The sequence below is a fragment of the Cavia porcellus genome, unplaced genomic scaffold, assembly GCF_034190915.1.
Source record: "Cavia porcellus strain 051 isolate PalLab524CR breed Dunkin Hartley unplaced genomic scaffold, mCavPor4.1 scaffold_21, whole genome shotgun sequence".
In the NCBI taxonomy this organism is placed as follows: Eukaryota; Metazoa; Chordata; class Mammalia; order Rodentia; family Caviidae; genus Cavia; species Cavia porcellus.
Window position 1 is genome coordinate 20,560,685 of NW_026947504.1, and position 19,826 is coordinate 20,580,510.

Sequence of the window (19,826 nt, forward strand, 5' to 3'; positions counted from 1 at the left end):
TCGAGCACAGTGGGTTTCTTCAGAGAAATGGAATGTTGAATCTCAGTTCTTAAGTGAAGTATTCTGAATCCAGTTTATTTATTTCATAACAATTTAGATGTGACATGGGATTAAAGGAAATAGTGTATTTATGTTAAAATCTGGATTTAGTGCTAAAATTTTTTACTTTACCTATTAATAGAATTATTTGTAATTAATGATCATCATGTACATCATTGGTATGGAGCTCCTGAATGTTACACATTTTCTTGTCACCACTGGCAAAATGTTATTTGAAGCCTCTTACTAAAGTCTGAATAACATATAGTTAACTAGGCTTACAATTTTTCATTGGATAAAATAAAGACAATTTTGGCTGTAAACCTATGAAGTTTATAGATTTTGTCCCTATGCAATTTTGTATTTTATGTGATCTTATTTTTACTCATCATAACTCATCTTAAGTCATCTTGTAACCTTTGTCTGCCTATCTGATGCATTCTCAACCTATATTTAATCTGGTTGCTTTTTGACCCCAGATTCTGCAGAACGGTGCAAACCCTTCACCATAGCATTACTGACAAACAATGTTTGTCCTAGATACTTGTTGAGAAAAAATACCTGACACCCAAAGTTAAAGGAGGAAAGGTTCATTTTAACTCATGGTGGACAGAAGGCAGCCAAACAGTGAAGAAGCAGCCAGCAAATGAATTGAAATGACACTCTTTCTGTCTTTTATATTTTATCCAGGTTACTCTCACACTCCTAATACTACCATTGGACCATCAAACAATCCCAGCATACACCCTTGATCCCATCACACAGGCTAGATCCGGCCACTTTCAAAAAGCTGCTGGTGCCACATCAGGCTTTGGGTGGATGGGGATCTGGACACAAGCTGTGACACTGCTACTCACCCTGCTTTACTCTCTCATGCGCACTGGACCTACTTTGTTACCCCAAGTTCTTGAAAACATCTCATCCAGCCTCGTGGCTTAGCCTCACATATGTACATTCTCAGCTCACAGAGGTATCTTTAGCTAACTGTTCCTCTGGGTGCCAGCTCATTTATTCTACATCCCACATGTAACATTTTTAAAGAGGAGCATTGTCTTGTGTCTTCCATTTCTCACCTGGTCATCACCATCTGAGATTTGCAAGTCAAAAATTTAGGAAGTATTCAAGGCTTTCTTTCATACCCCACATCTAAGCAAGTTCCCAGTGGCCCTATCCTCCCGGTCCTGCTGTCTGCTCACTTGAGCATGTTTACTGCTTCCACTCTCATCAGAGGTATAATAATCTCTCATCTCAAGTTTTGCATTGTCCTCTTGATTGATTTCCTGCTTTCAGTTTCTCATAGCAACCAATGGATCTTAAAATTGTCAACCACTGTTGTTTTGTAATCTCATACATTCCATTAAAATTCAAATCCCTTTTCTAGCGGCCTATAGGGCTGTGCTTCCTTATCTCTCTGAGCTCCTGTGCTTCCGTTCCTCTCTGCATGCTCTTCTGTAGTTGTATTGGTCCCCTTGCTCTTCACACACATCAAGCACATCCTCTTTGTCTGCAAGCTAGTTCTCGGATTCCTCCAGGCTCCTGACATCACTTTACTGAAGTATCTACTCAGATGCTACTGTTTGAAGCTACTGCTGATTAACCTTTGTTGGTTAGCGCCTGTCTCAGTCAGGTGTTTCTGCAAAGCAAACAACCCAAGCATGTCGGTGGCAGAGAGCAGAACATATGTGCTGGGGACTGCAGTCAGGTGTCTCTTTCCTTCAAGGGCAGATCCGCCCGAGCTCAGCGTCTCTCTGCAGTTTGCTCTCATGTCTGCTTCACCTTTTTCATTTTTGTATTCCTGGAATATGACACGGAATAACTGCTCAAGGAATGTGTAGTGAATAAATATATAGAAAGTAAGGCAAAAACAAAAAAAGAAAGAAAGAAATTGAGGCCAAGGGATAGAATAGAGAACAAGCAAAGTAATTCACTTCTGTTGAAAGAAATGATTGTTTTAAGAACCTGAAATAATTCTGCACTGGGTCTTATTATCCTTATTGTGTGTTCAGATCAGAGGACAGGCACATGTTTCTCGGGCCTCGTGAATGGTCGCTGTGCACAAGAGCTCCCGGGGAGGATGACAAGAACGCAGTGCTGCTGTGAGCCTGGTCGCTGCTGGGGCATTGGAAGTATCCCCGAGGCCTGTCCTGTTAGGGGCTCTGGTAAGTGACTGACTGCAGCGGGTCTTTTCAGGATAGGCATTGTTTGGAAATCCAGGAATAGAGCTGTGCTTTGCTCCGTCCCCTGAAGTGAGATCATACTTGTATTGCTACTAGTACCCTCAATAATTTAAATGTTTTTGTGGGGGAAAGAGTAGCTTCATTTATTTGGGATCAGGCTTGATAATTCTCCGTGAGTAACATCAGACATACTTTTGAAAGCTGATTGACCAGTTTTAGTGCAAGCACTTAAAAAATTGGATTTTATTTTAATTCAAGTTTCAATCTTCCGGATCCTTTATTCCAATCCTTTAATATCTTCAGATGATAAAGGTCTAGATACTATACTATTGTTGGTTTCAGGAATACTGTCAGCTGTGTACTGTCTCTGCCTTATTTACTGAGTCAACATTGGAAAATTGCTTTAAAATAAATAAGTAGCTCCTTTTGTGAAATGTAGCATGAATTGTAAAATGCAATTAATGTTTATCACATAAAGATCTAATGATATAGTTTCTTTTCCATATTCAGTTGTAAAATCATTTAAACGAACTGAAAATTTTTGAAAAATACTTATGTATATGTTTGTATATATACTGTTAAGGAAAAAAAAATCAAGACACATTCTTCATTCTTTCCCTGTCACTAAGCTAATAAAACACCAAAATCAGTTAATTAAAAGTATGAAACAAAGTTAATGAGTAGTAAATACTTTCAGAGTCTTCTAGCTCCACCAACAAAATATAATTAAAAATTTTATTTCTTCTGCTGGAGTGCTCTAGTTCTATGAATAGTTAAGGAAATAAGTCAATAGCTATGTTCTTGTTTTTTTTTTTTTCACTTAAGTTTGATACTCGTAAAACGAAAGAGGGGGATAAAACTCAGGAGATACTGTCTACTATTAAAATCTACATTAGTAAGAAAAACATCATTTTGAAGTCATGTTAAAACATATTCCTGAAAGAAAAGAGACAGGAAAATGTGCAGGTGTAATACTGATGAAGATTCAAGTAAAAGGAAACAGAACACAGTACCAAAGCTTTAACTTTCACCTGTTCTAGTAAATTTTTTTGCATTCATATTTATGTCTGCAATTTTATGTTTTACCTGGAAGCATAAAATTAAAGTTTATATATAAATAATTATTTATGCACCTCAGTCAAAGTGATATGACAGATTTTAAATATTTTATGAAACAGTGTGAACTTTTCCCCTAACATCACTAAAAATATGTCAGGGTTACCTGTGTGAGGAAAGGGCATAGCTTAGCGGTAAAGCACCTTCCTACCATGTCTGAGGCCCAGGGTTCGATCCCTGTCACAGCAAATGATGATGATAACCTGCTTGTTTGTGTAGAATTGGCAGACTAAGATGATCCATTAATGCATGCCAATTGCTTGCATTATGCTGAAAGGCATTCATTTGTGTTTAATGAAACTTTGTTTTCTTCTAGAGGAATATCGCAGACTTTGCATGGAGGGACGTCCCATGGGAGGGGTTCCAGGGAGTGTTGGCTCCAGACCTGGAGGCTCTGGGGGGAATGGCTTTGTCCCAAATGGCAATGGCAACGGCTATGGCCCAGGAGGAGCAGGCTTCCTCCCCATCCCTGGAGGCAATGGCTTTTCTCCTGGTGTTGGGGGAGCTGGTGTAGGAGCTGGGGGTCAAGGACCTATCATCACTGGACTAAGTAAGTGGCCGTAGTTCCTGTAAATTCTTTTGTTTTTTACCTCACGTGATATTATTAAAAGATCTAATGTATATTTTTAGTTTGCAAAAACTGGTATGTGTACTGGCATGTGTGTGCTGACAGGGGGGTAGGGAGGATCTAATTCAAAGTCTAGATCCTTGCATAATACAAATGAGAGCTTTGTAATACTTTGATCCAGATGCCACCACCAAAAAGTATGTTTTGGGTTTTATTGTATTTTACTTGGCATGTTGCAGATGCCCTGTTTATGCACTCCCTGAAATATTTTCCAAAACCATTTCTCAGCTGAGATAAACTAAATGCTGTTCTGTGCCTATCCAAATATTGTAATGCACATATCTTTTCCTTAACTTTTCATGAAATTGCTTAAGAAATTGAGAACCAGAATTGACATTCATGTCTTGTAATTTAAATTCATTCTTTTTAAAGTCCTCCTCTTGTTAGTACTATTTAATGATGTCCATGGTATTATGTTTATCTTTTTTGGCATATTGCCTATTTATTATATCTAAATATACAGCAGAGTTACAAAAAACAAATGGAAAAACAGTCAAATACATAGTAGAACATTCCTGAAATTTTAAAAAGACAATCATTATGAGCAGTTTCCAGATTTGTGTAACTTAAATGCAAATGCAAGTTATAGCCATGTGCCTCAAGAATTTTTCAAAATATAGAAAGATGTGGGCTTCTGATATACACTTGATTAATTCACAATCGAATAGCCTTTTAAAAGCCAACTTGAAGAAAATCAATACACATTGTAATGATTAAATATTACCCGTGTTTTCATTTCTCATAGCAATTCTGAACCAAACAATAGATATCTGTAAGCACCATGCTAATCTTTGTTTAAATGGACGCTGCATACCTACTGTTTCTAGCTACCGATGTGAATGCAACATGGGGTATAAGCAGGATGCCAATGGAGATTGCATAGGTAAGTTTGTGATTCTTTAATCCTTCTTAGTTTTGTAAATGACTGCCAGATCGTAAGAACATTTTGGACTGCATATGATTTTTTTAACTTTGTTTAAAGTAAAGCCTCCAGGTTGTCTCTTCTATGTGCGTTCCATTCCTTACAGGTCCCCCACACACCTTTAAACTCCATGCTGAATTAGGCCCCTCAGGAATTTCCCATTCTTCTATTCGTCAGAGACAACTGTGGATTGCAAAAATCTGATAGATATTGTGATCTTGGATGCATTCGTTCTTAAAACTCGTTGCTTATATCTACCAATAACTAACTTAATAGAAATCAAAGATGAAAAATTTAAAACATCCACTTAAAAGTAACAGTGATACACATTCATTGCCTGTGGACATAAACATTTTTATGAAACATTTTCATGAAACATTGTTATGAAAAACTATATTTTCGAAAACAAAAGAAGTGAAGTGAATAGCATTGTTTTCAATTTTTGCAAATCTATTTATTGTATGCCTTCATAGAAGCCAGCTGGATTCTCATCTCTTACCTGCATCTGATTTAATCTGTTCCAATATGTTGTTCTGGTTGAAGATTGTAACCATGTTCAAGCAGATATATTCTTGGAAAGGAAAAAGAATGTATCATTGACTTATCAGATAATTTTGTATATTCTTTCAAATATGAATATCTTCTCTTTATTTTCCTCATTATTCTGGTTAGAACTTTCAGTAAAATATTGTATAAATGTCATGGGCTTGGCCTACTTTTGGTCTAAGAAAAAAGCATTCATTGCCACTAGGTATAATGTTAGATACAGTTCTGAAACATAATCTTTCTAACAAAACAGATTAAAAAATCTTTTTCTGGCATAGATGTTGGATTCTGTCAAAACTTTAATCTGCTTTATTGAGATAAGCACTTTATTTAGTTTGTTAATATGGTTAATTTGCTTGCATTACTGTGTTAATACTGTCTTGATCATGATGTTTTATTCCTTTTGTATGTTGTTGTGTTTGATTAGATAAAAATATTTTAGAAGTTTTACATCTGTGTTCATAAAGGGTAATGATGTTCTTCACTTTTGTGTTTGTTTGGGTATGCTATCATTAGTAACACTGGCCTCATAATAAAATTTGGGAATTGTTCTAATTATTGTAAACTCAAATATCGAGTTTAGTCATCTAAGTATTGTAATCCTCTTTTTTAGTTTTCTTTTTACAATCTAAAAAGTTATATTTGTAATCCTATTGAGACATTATTGAAATCCCAGTATGTTTATTTTTAATCTACCACCACCAGTGCAACCCACGGCAAGAATAAAAACACCAAGACATATTTTAAGTTGAGGGCAGCCAAGGGGTTGTAAGTCTAATCCTTGTGAGGACATACGGACAAAGTCCTTATCTTAGGCCTCTCTCAGAATTTATTATCTTGTGAAGAAGTGGGGTGGCTGAGGGATGAGTGACAGTGAGGATGGCAGGAATTATATGAGTCACTTGAGCTGGCTGGCCAGGTGTAAGATTGGCCTTTCTATAAATTGTAGAGATAAAGATATGTAAAAGGATCAATTTATATAATCTAAGGCAGCAGTAAAATTGTTTTGGGAGGCTATTGTTTTGGTTTTTGATATGTAAACTCTTATGCCCTGGGGAGTTACAGCCTCTTACTTGAGGCTTGTACCCAATTGACATTTCCAGACTATTTGCTCTAACATTCCGCTTGCTCAATCCTGTACACCTGTACATATCTGTATTGTATAAAAAACACTGTGTGAGAAAACAAGACTGTCTGTTGGCTATAGAAATTACATAATAACACTTCATCTATCCTTATTTACAATGCTTAGAGCCGATTTTAAAAAAATAACCTGGCCAGCTTTTTACATATCAGTATAAAAAAATGAGTCTCCAAATAATCAAAGTCACAGTAATTGTTTTAGATTCAAAGAGAGTCACTAGAGTTGTCGCCCACACTAATTCTTTCACATTTCTTGGGTTTGTATAGAGTTAGTATTATTTCTTCCTTAAATACTTAGTAGAGTTTATCATTGACGTTATCTACACATTAAGATCTATCTATGAGAAGATTTTAGCTACAAATTCAATTTTATAATAGATACAGAGCTATTTGGGTCATTTTTTTCTCAGTTAAGCTCTGGAGTTTTATACCTTTAGGAGAAGTTGTTCCTAATATTTCCTTACTTTTCCTATGGAATTTGTATTGATGCTACCTTTTAAATTGGTTAATTTATGTATTTTCCTTTTTAGTTTTTCTGAATAAGTCTAATTAAAAGTTTATCAATTTATTGTTCTCAAGTAACTAGCATGACTTTCTCTTCTTTTTCCGTTTTCTATTTCATTGCTTTACACTCTGATTCTGTTTTGTAACATTTACTTGATACATTTTATTCATTCTGCTCGTTTGTTTTGTTTCTTTAAATGAAAGCCAAAGTAATTACTTCAAGACTTTTTGTCCAATATTGGCTTTTAGTACTATATATTTTTTCACATAAGTCCTTCTTTAACTTCATCCTACAATTTTTGATTTATTATCTTTGTTCTCATTCAGTTTAAATACTTTGAAAATCCCCTTATTATTTTGATCCAGCATTATTAGGGTGTTTGTTACTTGATTCCAAATATTTGGAATTTTCCAGAGATCTTTCTATAACCAATTTTTAATTTAATCTTATATCATTAAAGAACATATTTTGTATCAGTTGTATCATTTCTCAGAGAATAATAATTGCTCTATGCCCAGATACAGCTTATGTTGTTACGTTTCATTTTAGATTATTGTACTGTTGCTTTCAACTATACATATCTTTTCTTTTTCATGACTAATTTGACATTAATGCCATCTAATGTATTATTTCATCTCTAAAAGTTAAATTGGAATCTTTCTTGCATAGCCATCTCTGGTACTGTATTTTTAATCTTCACCCAGCATTTAAATGTATAAACTTCAATTATAATACTTATATTTTCCTGTTATTATAGCATTTGTGTGTCAGGTGTGGAATGGTTTATAGCTGATTTATCTCCATGATGTAGATCTTTATTTTGCTTCTTTTCATGCTTATTAATCTTTAACTGGACAATATTATGAGTTTTCCTTTGCTGAACACTTGGTATCTTTGTAGTTCTGTCAATATTCTTGAGCTTTATTCTGGTATGTATTATATTACTTGGAAATAGTTTGATCCTTTCGAGTCTTGCTTTTAACATTTTTAGGTGGGACTAAAGTTTCAGTCCAGTGCCCACTGTTCACCGCTTTGCGGCATGACCCTTCTCTGTGCTGTGCCCAGACCCCCAAGGAGATCCTGAGGCTGGCTGTGTGGAAGAGAAGCTACTTCTTGCCCTGTGTGGGTGTTACCTCTTATATTTTGCATAATTCTTCGTTTGGCTTTCAGTCTTCTTCACATGCAAGTGCTTTTCCATGATCTGCTCGGCACTAAAGGAGCGCTCCATGGCATTCTGAGTTTTGTTTTGTTTTTATGCAGCTCTCCCTTTCCAATACTGTTTTGTAAACCACGGTGATTGTATTTGGACTCAGCTTTTTCCTGCTACCCTAGGGAATCAGTGCATTCTGCCTGAGCTGCTTCTTCCTACAATATATCTGGAAACTCTGTCCAAGCCTCCACTGAAACAGTAGAGGAACCCGGCATATTTATTCCCACTTTTATACATCTGTCTTCTTTGTTACCTGATACCAAGGTTCTTTAAAAGCAGAGCTTCATGTGTGTTATCATTTGTATTATAAGGAGAAAGAGTGAATCCATCTGGTAAGAAGCGTAAATTCTTCCTATGTTTTCAGTGTAAAGATTTTAGGAGTGAAAGACCTGGACATAAAAAGGCAAGTTAGGCAGTTTTTGCTAAGTTCAGGCAGGAAATTATGACAACAGTGATGTGAGGTTGCAACCTCAGAGCAAAAGCATGGTTCTACTGATATTCAGGGGGCTCTTCAGTGGGGTGTTAGAGAGTAGGAAACTGAAACGACTCCCCATATTTCTAGCTGAGAAAAATTCTGTATCTGATGGTGTGGTTACCATGTGGAAGAGTGTGCAAATCGGGAGAAAATAGTTCATGAGTTATTTTGAACACGTTAAGCTTTAGTGTCTAGACATTTGATTACAGAGGTTTCGCACTAACAGCAGTGTTCATTTTGGAGTCAACAACATTTAGAACAAAGAGGGGTGAATATTGTCACAGGCTGAATAATAGCAAAAGGGAAAAACTATCATTGTACTCTAGCTGGAATCCTGTGAAAGAGCCACACTTAAGGCCTATTACGAAAACTGAGTAATATTGTTGGAAAGGTACCAAAATAATCTAGAAAAGGTTATATCACTAAAGCTGATGAGTACATTTTCAAGAGAAAAATAATGACAGATATTAAATGCAGCAGAAAAGTCAAACACAGGGCATAAATCTGTACTGAATTTGGTATATGGTAGGTTTTATGATCTATTAAGAGCAGATAATTTTAATTGAGCCCTTTCAAGGTTATTACTTTATAGTATTACCAAATGATCATATATATGTTTCATAATTAAAACAATTAACAATTTGCTACGTAGCAAATTCTGGTTAAGGTCTTTCGTTAAACAGGGCAAATGTGGAGCCACAGAAAGTTAGCATTCTATTTTGCCATATTAAATTGAAAAGACCTAAATGAACTGTGAGTTTGGAGGAAAATATGAGCCAAATATGAAGGTTGACAATCATTCTAAACTATGTACTGGGCTGCAAGATGAGGGTGATCATTTAGGGCTTAGCTCAAGATTCCTGTGTACAGCTGTATGGTCCTATGGGACACCATTCACATGTTCTCTCCAAATGGGTTGGTTGTATGAGGTCTAACCATAGGCAGTAGCTGTGGGCCCTGGCTTTGCTAATAGTGCTGATGCTTACTTAAGTGATGGGCAGCTGGAGTTGTGCTGTTATTTTAGGAACCCATGAAATACTGGTATATTTACTTCTATGATATAAACTGAAAAATTTTTTTCTAGCAGAAAAATAAAAGTATATAATATATAGAATATCCCTCCTGCCCTTGCATACACAGTGAAGATTTATCAAACTGAAATTTGATTAGCTACCAGTGTCCTACTAATATACATTACTGCATGGTATATTGACCAATAAGAAATGTAGGCCCAAATTGTGATCTATTTTTAGTTAGCCCAAGACCATTTATTTCATATATGCCGTAAGGTGTGTCTTATTCTCTCCTAAAACACTTAAAATTCTGGCAGAGTATCTTCATGAACCATTGGTACAAAGGTGAACTGTCTTAAGTTCTTAAGTGGTCATGTTGCTACTAAGGCTTTAAACTAAAGTTCTGCTAGAAAACATCTGCAGAAAGTGATTAGGATGACTGTTTTCTCAGTTCTCCAAAGGGGATATATCATCAGCACGACCATACATAGGTACAGAAGAAGTGAGTTAACTGCACACAGTGGAGTCTTACAGTTATAGGGTCTGAGTTCTTGCAGAATCCAGGGAGAATGGCTGCCGCCATTCTTTGTCTGATGTAGTTAGGGGATTGTTTGTCTCCATAGTGAATATGTTCATGTAAATCTGACATCGGCTCTTTACCCAAACATTACAAATGGTTACGCTCTCATCACTCAGCTCTATAAAGTCAGAGCCTCATCAGGGTTATCTAACTATCAATATTCAAAGAAAGAGTTTAATACTGGCCTATGATTTCAGAAAATGACTTTTTTAAACATTTTTAATCCTGTTCTCTTTCTAGTGTAAGCTTTCAATCATTTTGAGTTTAGAGCACAGATTAGCATATCCAAAAAAAGAGGTAAGAGGATAGTTAACTAATGTTTTTCACCACTGTAACCCATGACAAGAGTGGTGACTGTTTGAATTGTTCCAGTATTTTAATGAGTAATAAGCTGATATTGTTATTTGAAAACATTTTTCTTAGATACCTGTTGAGATAGTGCAGTTTGGAAAATAGTAGTTGCATTAAAGATCAAAGACAAAACAAAACCAAGTCCATTTTGCAATTATGAGAATTATTTCTAAAGCCAAAAAACTATTACGTTTACCCATCATGTTTTCTTTCCTTTTCCTGAAATTTTGTGCCTCTTACTGTCTGTATAAGTCTAAGTATAATTAGCAGTTTGCTTTGGAATAGTGAGAAATAAAATAATTGAATTCTCTTGGTGTAGAGGTAATCTTAGAGACATTGCAAATTTAAAAAGTCTCTTCTAAATCATCTATAAAATATCTTTCACGGTTATATAGTCCCTTAACCCAAATGGGTTTTTTTCAGAATTTAACCATTTTAATAGTTAGCATTTTTACAATTCTTTCATTTATTTTAGTAGTTTAAAATCCTGTGAATTTGCTTATGAATATTCAGGCCCCAATGAAAACATAGACGTCAGAGGCATAAACTAGTAGTTAAATGCTTCTGCTCCAGTAAATGAGACAAAGCAAACACCATCACCAGGGTACTGGCATATGAGACTCAGAGAACACATAGAATGTGTGTTTCAGGAGGTGACAGTGATCACTCATGATTACTCTGAAACTTCAAATCTTACCATAATCAGGGAGCAGGTGGGAAACAGTAACAAATGGGGCTTAAAGACTTCTGTAACTTTAAAGTCACTAATAGTTTTTGGTGGTTGGTTTTACTTCCAATGAAGAAATAAGTGAACTCTCATATCTCTGTGGTCACAGCCCAGATGAAGTCCCCAAGGGGCTAAGGAGACAGAAATGAATTGCAGCTGTAATGGCAAAATAAGAACAGAGCTGTCACAGCAACAGAGTGCTTCGGCAGCAGGTTCTCAAGTGGAGCAAATTTCAGAAAAGTAACTGGGCTTCACAGAAAGCTGACCCGAAGGCAGGAGGTTTGGTGTATGGCTTCAGGTTCTTCAATGGAGCTGAGATTACCATGGAGTCTTAGATGAAGATACATTTACAGTACACTTTTAACTGTTGCGTTTCAGTAGTAAACAGAGAAAGTCACAGTAAACAGGTGACTTTCAGCAGCATGTACCAAGGTGCTATTTCATATGAGAAAATCCATTAATTCTACCTAGTATGTTGCTAATACTCTTGAACTCTCTTCTTATTTTGCTTCATTCCTTTGGCTCAGTAGAACTGATGTTATCAACCAAAGGTTTAAACGTAAGTAAGTCTTAATGGGCTGAAAGTGTCTTTGGATAAATTGAAAACAACACACTTAATCCTGAAATTGTTTTTATTTTATTTGTCATGAAATTTTGTTTTGTTTTTCTTTAAGAGAACTTAATTGCATTCAGTCTGAGTGTTTACATCAGCGAGGTTGGTGAATTTGATAGATCACAGTTTCTTGTCTAAGAACATCTGCCAAAGGACTAATTTGTTCATTAAAATGGTAGAACTGTGAATTGACTTTACTGTTGTGCTCTCAAATTTAGCTGAAATTGTGTTTGTTAATGGCTTCTGCATGTACATGAAATAGCAACTCATTATGCCTTCATTAGCTGGAGTGCACTTTAATTTTCCAGTATTCAATATAATATTTAGTGGGCATTGCTAAAATAGAATATAAATTAAACTTACGTTGGCACAAGTGATTTCTCTAGAATTTGCTTAGTCCAACTGTTCAATCTCTAATTTGCGGTCCCTGAATTCTACAGAGGGTTTGCGTGTAATCAAGTCTTAGCAAACCTCAAGATGACTTTCTCATATTTTAGATCAGAACTAGTGTTGCACACTTTCTTTTATGTAAAAAATAAATCCCCATACCAATTTTAAAACCTTAAAGACAGTTGAAGCTGATGAAAAAAACATTACTTTGTTTTCATTTTTCTCCCCCGCCCATGTTTGTTATCACAGAATGAAGCATCAATGAATATACAGTTGTATAGATAGATAAGTCACAAAAATAATAACAAAGGCATTCAGTAATCCCTTAAAAATAATAGCAGTGGCAACATATAGTAACTATATACCTTTAAAAGCCTTTCATTATTCTTCAGACATTGAAATACCAAACCTTATTGAAAGTTCTGTAGCTAATTAATGTTGCAGCTTATTGGAACTCATGGTTGTCTCTTTACAGAGTTCATGCTTTTAAACATTGGGCATTATTCCATTTGAAAAAAATCATTTTTTGAGTAAATTCTCTTATATTCTCCAATTGGCAATATTTTTGTAAATTATCAGGCTGGGCTCTGTATTGAAGAAAGGAATTTTCATTCATTTATAAATACTCTGCTATTTAGACTATTACCAGTAACTGGCCTTCTCTCGAATTTGGAAGGGCTGAATGTACTTTAAACAAACATTTCTACAAATGGAGTGAAATCCATAATGGTTTCTTTTGCTGCTCACAGATGTTGATGAATGCACATCAAATCCCTGCACTAATGGAGATTGTGTTAACACACCTGGATCCTATTATTGTAAATGTCATGCTGGATTCCAGAGGACTCCTACCAAGCAAGCATGCATCGGTAAGGCAGTTTCCCTTCACATATGAAAATGTGCCGTGAAATATCATAACCAAGACTGTTGAGGTTAAAAGAAAATGTATTAAAATAAGTGCAGCCTGGAATGAGCACTGTTACACTGTTACATGTTTATTCTGTAATATTCACAGAGGCTCTCTCTTTACACATACACAGTATTTGCACATATAACCTAGGCAATGTGCTATCTGGCTTCCAAAAATTCACTTTATCTTTCTTCCCTTCATCACACCCTTTTTACTCCAAGTAAGGTCAGCATTCCCCTTCTCTGATTGAGTTGAAGATTTACAGTCATTTTCAACCAGTCTTTTCTTTAAGCCCCACCTGTAGTGTAGCATCACATCTTGCCTTGTCTTTATTCAGAGGTCCAGGCTACACCCAGCACGATTGTCCAAACTCGGCACCTCACTGCTGATTCATCTCAGAATTCTTTTACCAGATGACTCTGCTCATTTTCTCTTTCAGTTCCTATTCGTCCAAGGGCAGTTGCTTGAATCAACTTTCCCCAGTAGTTTTCATCATAGGGCTCTTAATCCAGCATTCCTGGAGTTACTTTTCATTTGACCAACATCTTGTTCTTTCTTTTTTTAAGGTCTGTAACCACTATGTCAAAAACAGCTGCACCGGTAATTCCAGCCACACTGCTGACCCTCTCTTAGGCTCGTTGCTGAACCACTTCCTTTTCACTTTCCCTTTTCTGCCACTATATGGGCTGTCAAATTGTTTAGATCTACATTTCCAAGAAGGAGCAATGGAAATTTTGTGGAAGCAGGAATGCAATCATGGATAGTACATTTAAAAATAAACTGGGCTCTTAAAAACCCCCCGACTACCTTACTGTTTTTAGTATGTTATAAAATGACAATGGCTGTCTTTGATTGTCCTAGACATTGATGAGTGCATCCAGAATGGCGTTCTTTGTAAAAACGGTCGATGTGTGAACACAGACGGAAGTTTCCAGTGCATTTGCAATGCTGGCTTTGAATTAACCACAGATGGAAAAAACTGTGTTGGTATGGAAATATTTGCTTCCTTGCAAAAGGTTTTTAAAGGATATGCATTTTTATTTAGAATCACGTATTCTGTTTCCAGGAGACCTTTCACACTTCATGTGTTGTGAGAGTTCTTCAGATAGACAGGTAGAATGTAAATGCATTTAACGCAGACAAAGTGAAGGAAGAGATTTTTTAAGGAAATGTCATAACAAGGAATAACTTATTGCTTCTGGAAATTTTCTGCGTGGTACATATTTAATTGTAAGTAGTAGCTGTTCTTCATCAGTTCTTGTAATCCTTAGCACCTACTGTATTTTAGATGTTAGGATTTCAACAAGGGATAGAGAGCCCCCTTCCCCACAGGAGAATATAGAAATGTTTGGCTTATGTGGTAATTGACTCTAAATTTATAGTCCTGGTGATATCTAGCAAGAGATAGCAACACTCCACAAAAATAATCTATTCACGTAGCAGTACATTACATTTCTGTTCGGATCATTTCACTTACAATAAGGTTTACCATTTATTTATTCTGTCTTATAAAAGAAACATCACTGAAATCACGTTAACTTTTTTGGTGCTCAAAAAAAAAACACTACTCATGGTTGTGGTTTACATGGTTTTCACAGGAGCTAAGCAGATTGATTTAATTCTTTTTCTTACATTGCTTTTAGTTTGTTTTTTTTTAATTTTTTTATTTTAATTTTTTATTTTTTGGTGTCAGAAGTCAAACTCAAGACCTTGCACTTGCCATGCAGGGGCTGTGCCACTGAACTATATCCCTGGTCATTTGGTTGGTTTTTGTTTCTTGTTTTTGAGAAAGTCTCACACTGTATAGTCCAGGCAAGACTGAACTTGCTGCACAGCCCACGATGGTCTTAAACTCACCATCTTCCTGCCTCAGCCTCCGATATGCTAAGATTATAAATTTTCTGTGCTATTTGGTTTCACACAATTGGTTTTTATAAAATAAAATAAAATCCATCACTCCATGGCTCACTAATGTAGAGAAATTTGACTCCAAAGTAGGTAAAGAGAGGAAATCGGTTCCTCAAGGCCAGTGGTCAAGATCACTCTCTTTTCTGCAGATCACGATGAATGCACAACTACCAACATGTGTTTGAACGGAATGTGCATCAACGAGGATGGCAGCTTCAAGTGCATCTGCAAGCCGGGATTTGTCCTGGCCCCCAATGGCCGTTACTGTACTGGTGCGTACGCTTGGGAGATTCAGAAAATAACCATTATCATAACCATCTTTTGATCCAAATGAACCATGCAAGTATTACTGCATTACATTTTATATTTATTTAGATCTCTGGGTAATCCAGGATACAAGGTGTCTAAACTCCCTAGAAAAAATACTACACTCTAGGGAATAGTGACATCTTTACAAAAATAATGATACAAGAAACATTAAAGGAGTGACAGATTGGTTTTAGGAAGTCTGGAAGAGACAATGTAAAAGTGATTTTGCTCTGTTGTTGCCTGGATAAAAAGAGAAAAAGAAAAAACTTTGCAAGGTTTTCACTTTAATGTGTCCTCATGACTTGATTTTCCACTATCATTTATTACCTCTTTTCCATTAATGAATTGTAATCATTTCATTTGTAATCGCATCATTATCTAAAAAAATCTTACATTAATTTAGAAAGGATATAGTTGGAATATTTTTGCTAATTGACTTTTTTCTTGAAGCCATTTTAAATGCCAATTTCTAGAGGCAACTTCAGTAAGCAAAGATACGTTGGAAATAAAACAAAACTGTTTTATTTATACTCACAGCTGGCATTTCATATACTGTGGACTACTTTTGCCTTTCCTTTATTTTCATCTGTATGCTCTTTTGGACAAAATTAACTAAATGTTTTCTGCCCTAATTACAAGCACTTATCTGACTAACACATAAAACTCATGAGCAATTCTAGCAGTTTCAGTGAAATTCTTGGGACAATAGAGAAAATCAGGAATATTTCTCATGTTTTTGAATAACAAAGAAGTTTTTGACTATCCAGGGGTGGGGGATACAAGATTAAATGGAAATATTGTAGCTTTGGAAGTCAGCCTAAAGTTAGCTGACTTGGATTTAATGCAGGATATGAGATTGGCATTATGCTATAGTAAATAGCATTATGTGATTGTGTGAAACTTCGTTCCTGCATATTTTAAGAAATTTAAATGCACGTATAAAATAACTTAGATCTCAACAGTTTCTGCCTTCTAGTAATTCTTCATTTTATTTTTATAAATGTTATAATCCATAAATTTTGAAATGTTTGTAATTCAGCAGCTTTGAGTTTGAAGTGTGTTTCATCTTTTGGGGAAACCACTTAACATTGGCTCATACATTATAAGTTCAAGTAGACTAAAAATTGGAAGAGATACCTCAGATTATTTTGTTCTTTTGGAAAGTTACTGTCAAAATCACACTTACCTGTAGTTAAAAATTTTGTGTGAAAAAAAAAGTTTACCTTAGTTTTTTAAAGGAGTTTGTTTCACTTAACTAATTTAAATTCAGTATTATTTGACAAGCCTATCAAATAATGAAAAAGGAGTTGTTAGGTTTTTCTCTAAAAGAATGAAGTAAAGCAGCTTCTACTCAACTGGGCTTTCTGAAAACATTTTCGAGGGTTGCATTTACACACAAGATTCGCTGTCATATTTATGTATTCTTCCATGTATTATAAAATTGAAAGGTTGGTAGTGTAGAGCAGTGGCAAAACTTCTGAGACTCAGTAATAGCCTGGCTTCTGTCACCCTCTGGGCAGATGTGGATGAGTGCCAGACCCCGGGCATCTGCATGAACGGGCACTGTATCAATAACGAAGGATCCTTCCGCTGTGACTGTCCCCCAGGCCTGGCTGTGGGTGTCGATGGACGTGTGTGTGTTGGTAAGTAGAATATCCATAATGGCCCCATGAAGATGTGGACAGACATGTGTCCACACAACATGGGAGAATAATATTGAGTTGTGAGAAGAATACATGCTGAAACATGGAAACAGCTTGAAAACATTATGCCAAGTGAAAGAAACCAGTCACAAAAGACATTATCATATATGACTCATTCATTTGAAATGGAGGCGAAGTATATTAGCAGTTTAGGGAAGAGAGGATGGGATTGGAAAGAGAGAGAAGTGGCACGATGTGACATTTTGAGGTGATGAAAATGTAAGATCAACTGTGTCTGTGAACATGCTAAAGAAATACTAAATTTCAGGCATAGGTGAATTTTATGGTATGAATTATATCTTAATATGGCTTAATTTAAAATGAAATTTACTAAGACTCCTGACAGCCTCTTTCAAAAACTTTGAGGAGATGCAAGTCAGAAGTACTGGAGAACACTTGGGAGGTTGAGGCAGGAGGATGACAAGTTTGAGCCCAGTTTGGGCTGCTTAACCCAACCCTCCCTGTCTCACTTTTTAAAAAAAGAACACTGCTGGTATGTGACTCAGTACAAAAACTCTGGATTCATTTCTTAATCTGGCTAAAAAAAAAGATGAAGAAAAAATTGTCTTTATTGCCAGCATCCTCATTAATGTTAAATAACCGAACTCTAAGAGTTTCGATTTTGTAATTAATAACATAATAATAAAGGAGGGATTATAGTTACATGTAAATAAACTTATTTTTACCCAAACAAAATTTGAAATGTAAATAACTTACACCATATAACTTGAACTTATATTAAAAGCTAAACGTGTTTTTAATTATTCTTCACCAAAATGCAGTTTGCAACAGAAATGAAAAAAAAATGAAGGAGAATATTCATTCTAAATCGCTGAGAATTCTTCTTGGAAACATTTGTCCAATGGATTATATGAAAATGAATCAGAATTCTCAAACATCATCTTTGACAAGACAGGCAAACAGAAATGTCACTGGCCATTCCAAAATCCAGACAGGGTGTTCCAGTGATAACAACAGCAGAGGGAATTATAAAAATACATTAATGGAGTTTTCTTTCCAAAGTGCTTGCACAAGACATCAAGGATGAATTAGTCATTGTACACCCTCTATGTTTCCGGTTGTACAGGAAAGCATAGAAATATTTATAGGCTTAAAAGTATAGTTGAGAAAAATAAAATTTTAGATGTACTTAGTATTTTACTCTTACGTCTCAGAATCATTCCAAGAGGGAGTGGACAAGGAAGGATCAGCAGATGGAAATAATCTGTTCACTCTGCTTCATCCACTCTCTCCAGGCGAGGGTTTATTTTAGCCAATAAGGTTGTCAGCACTTTGTTCAGGAATATTTCAAACACAGCAGCTAAAAGAATGTAGCTCCTTCCTGCTTAGAAAGCTGAAATGTTTTCAGTTGCTTTAATATACTTCGTTGCTTTTGGCTTTCACCTGGAGGGTTCTGTTGAAATCTACAATGAATGCAAAGCAGTTTGAGAGAGGAAGTTCAGCAACAAACACTGAGTTATTAGGGATTCATTGTTCAAGTACAAATATTCATTCTCTTGCCCACAAACAGGAAACATCAGAAATGGCTGGAAAGTCTTCTTCAGTTTTTCATCATGGTGACAACTTAAGGTTTTCTAAATAAAAACACCACTTTTTATGTATGTATAATTATGTAATGTGCTAGGTGTGTTTTTTGTGTGTGTCTCTGTCTTTGGTATCACTTTTGAAACCTCTTAAATTAGAAATAAATCACTATTATTAATTATTAAGATTAATTCTAGAAGCTGAAATTTCTTTTTGTGTTGGTTTGTTTTTTGTTTTAAGACAGTTTTACTTTCAGAAAATTAAGCTATAATTTCTAACGTATGTTGAAGAAGCATAACTTGCAAGCAAAGTAAAACAAAAGGCAGCTATGTTTTTGTATCTCCCGTCCTGCTAAATTCTATTTTTAAATTTATTTTGTGGGGACAGTTAATCCAGCCGGTAAGAAAGGAAACACATGCCATTCTTTAACTTCAGTGAATATTTTTAGGTAACAAGAGAATTCTATGATAAATTTAGATAATGAGAACAATGTAAATTTAGAAATAAGAATTAATATTCTCACCCAGGTGTTAAGGTAGTTTCCTTTCCAAGCTCAGGTCTTTTTGAATCTGTGCAGAGGTCCTGGTGGAGGAAGGGTGCTGAGACGGTGGTACCAAGGTAGCTTTTACATTGCTGATGTCTGACGAGGGCTTTGGAATGTTCTGTCTTCCCAGCAAAGCCGCCTGCTCTCCTGCAGTGGCTCGTGGCATTTAAGAGGCACCCAGCTGCCCTTCCTGAGGTGGAGAGGGGTGCTTTTCTCTGAGTGGGCCCTCCTCGCCCTCTTCTGATCCTGTAGTAGTGACTTCCCACAGGCCTGCTCCTGTAGGGTCTTGGCACTCCTCCTCATGGGGCCTCTCTGAATGTCCCTCACTACCAGCCTGGCCCAGTCCACAGGACGTACCCTCTCTGTGTCACTCCACCACCACCTTGCCTTGTTCCTGTTAGAAGACACTCCCCACAACACCTTGCCTGTTAGCCATCCCAACCACGAGTAGGGTATTCGGCCCTGCAGGCCA

At 36.0% G+C, this 19,826-nt stretch overlaps 1 protein-coding gene across 1 annotated transcript in view; it reads left to right on the forward strand.

Annotated features, from left to right (window-relative positions):
* The window catches only part of Fbn2 (fibrillin 2), a 224,999-nt gene that overhangs the window by 114,013 nt on the left and 91,160 nt on the right, over positions 1 to 19,826 (forward strand). Inside the window, 7 exon segments of the mRNA XM_063232411.1 lie at positions 2,046 to 2,198; positions 3,649 to 3,882; positions 4,706 to 4,843; positions 13,185 to 13,304; positions 14,207 to 14,332; positions 15,403 to 15,525; positions 17,083 to 17,205. Of these exon segments, the coding sequence (XP_063088481.1) occupies positions 2,046 to 2,198; positions 3,649 to 3,882; positions 4,706 to 4,843; positions 13,185 to 13,304; positions 14,207 to 14,332; positions 15,403 to 15,525; positions 17,083 to 17,205 (1,017 nt within the window).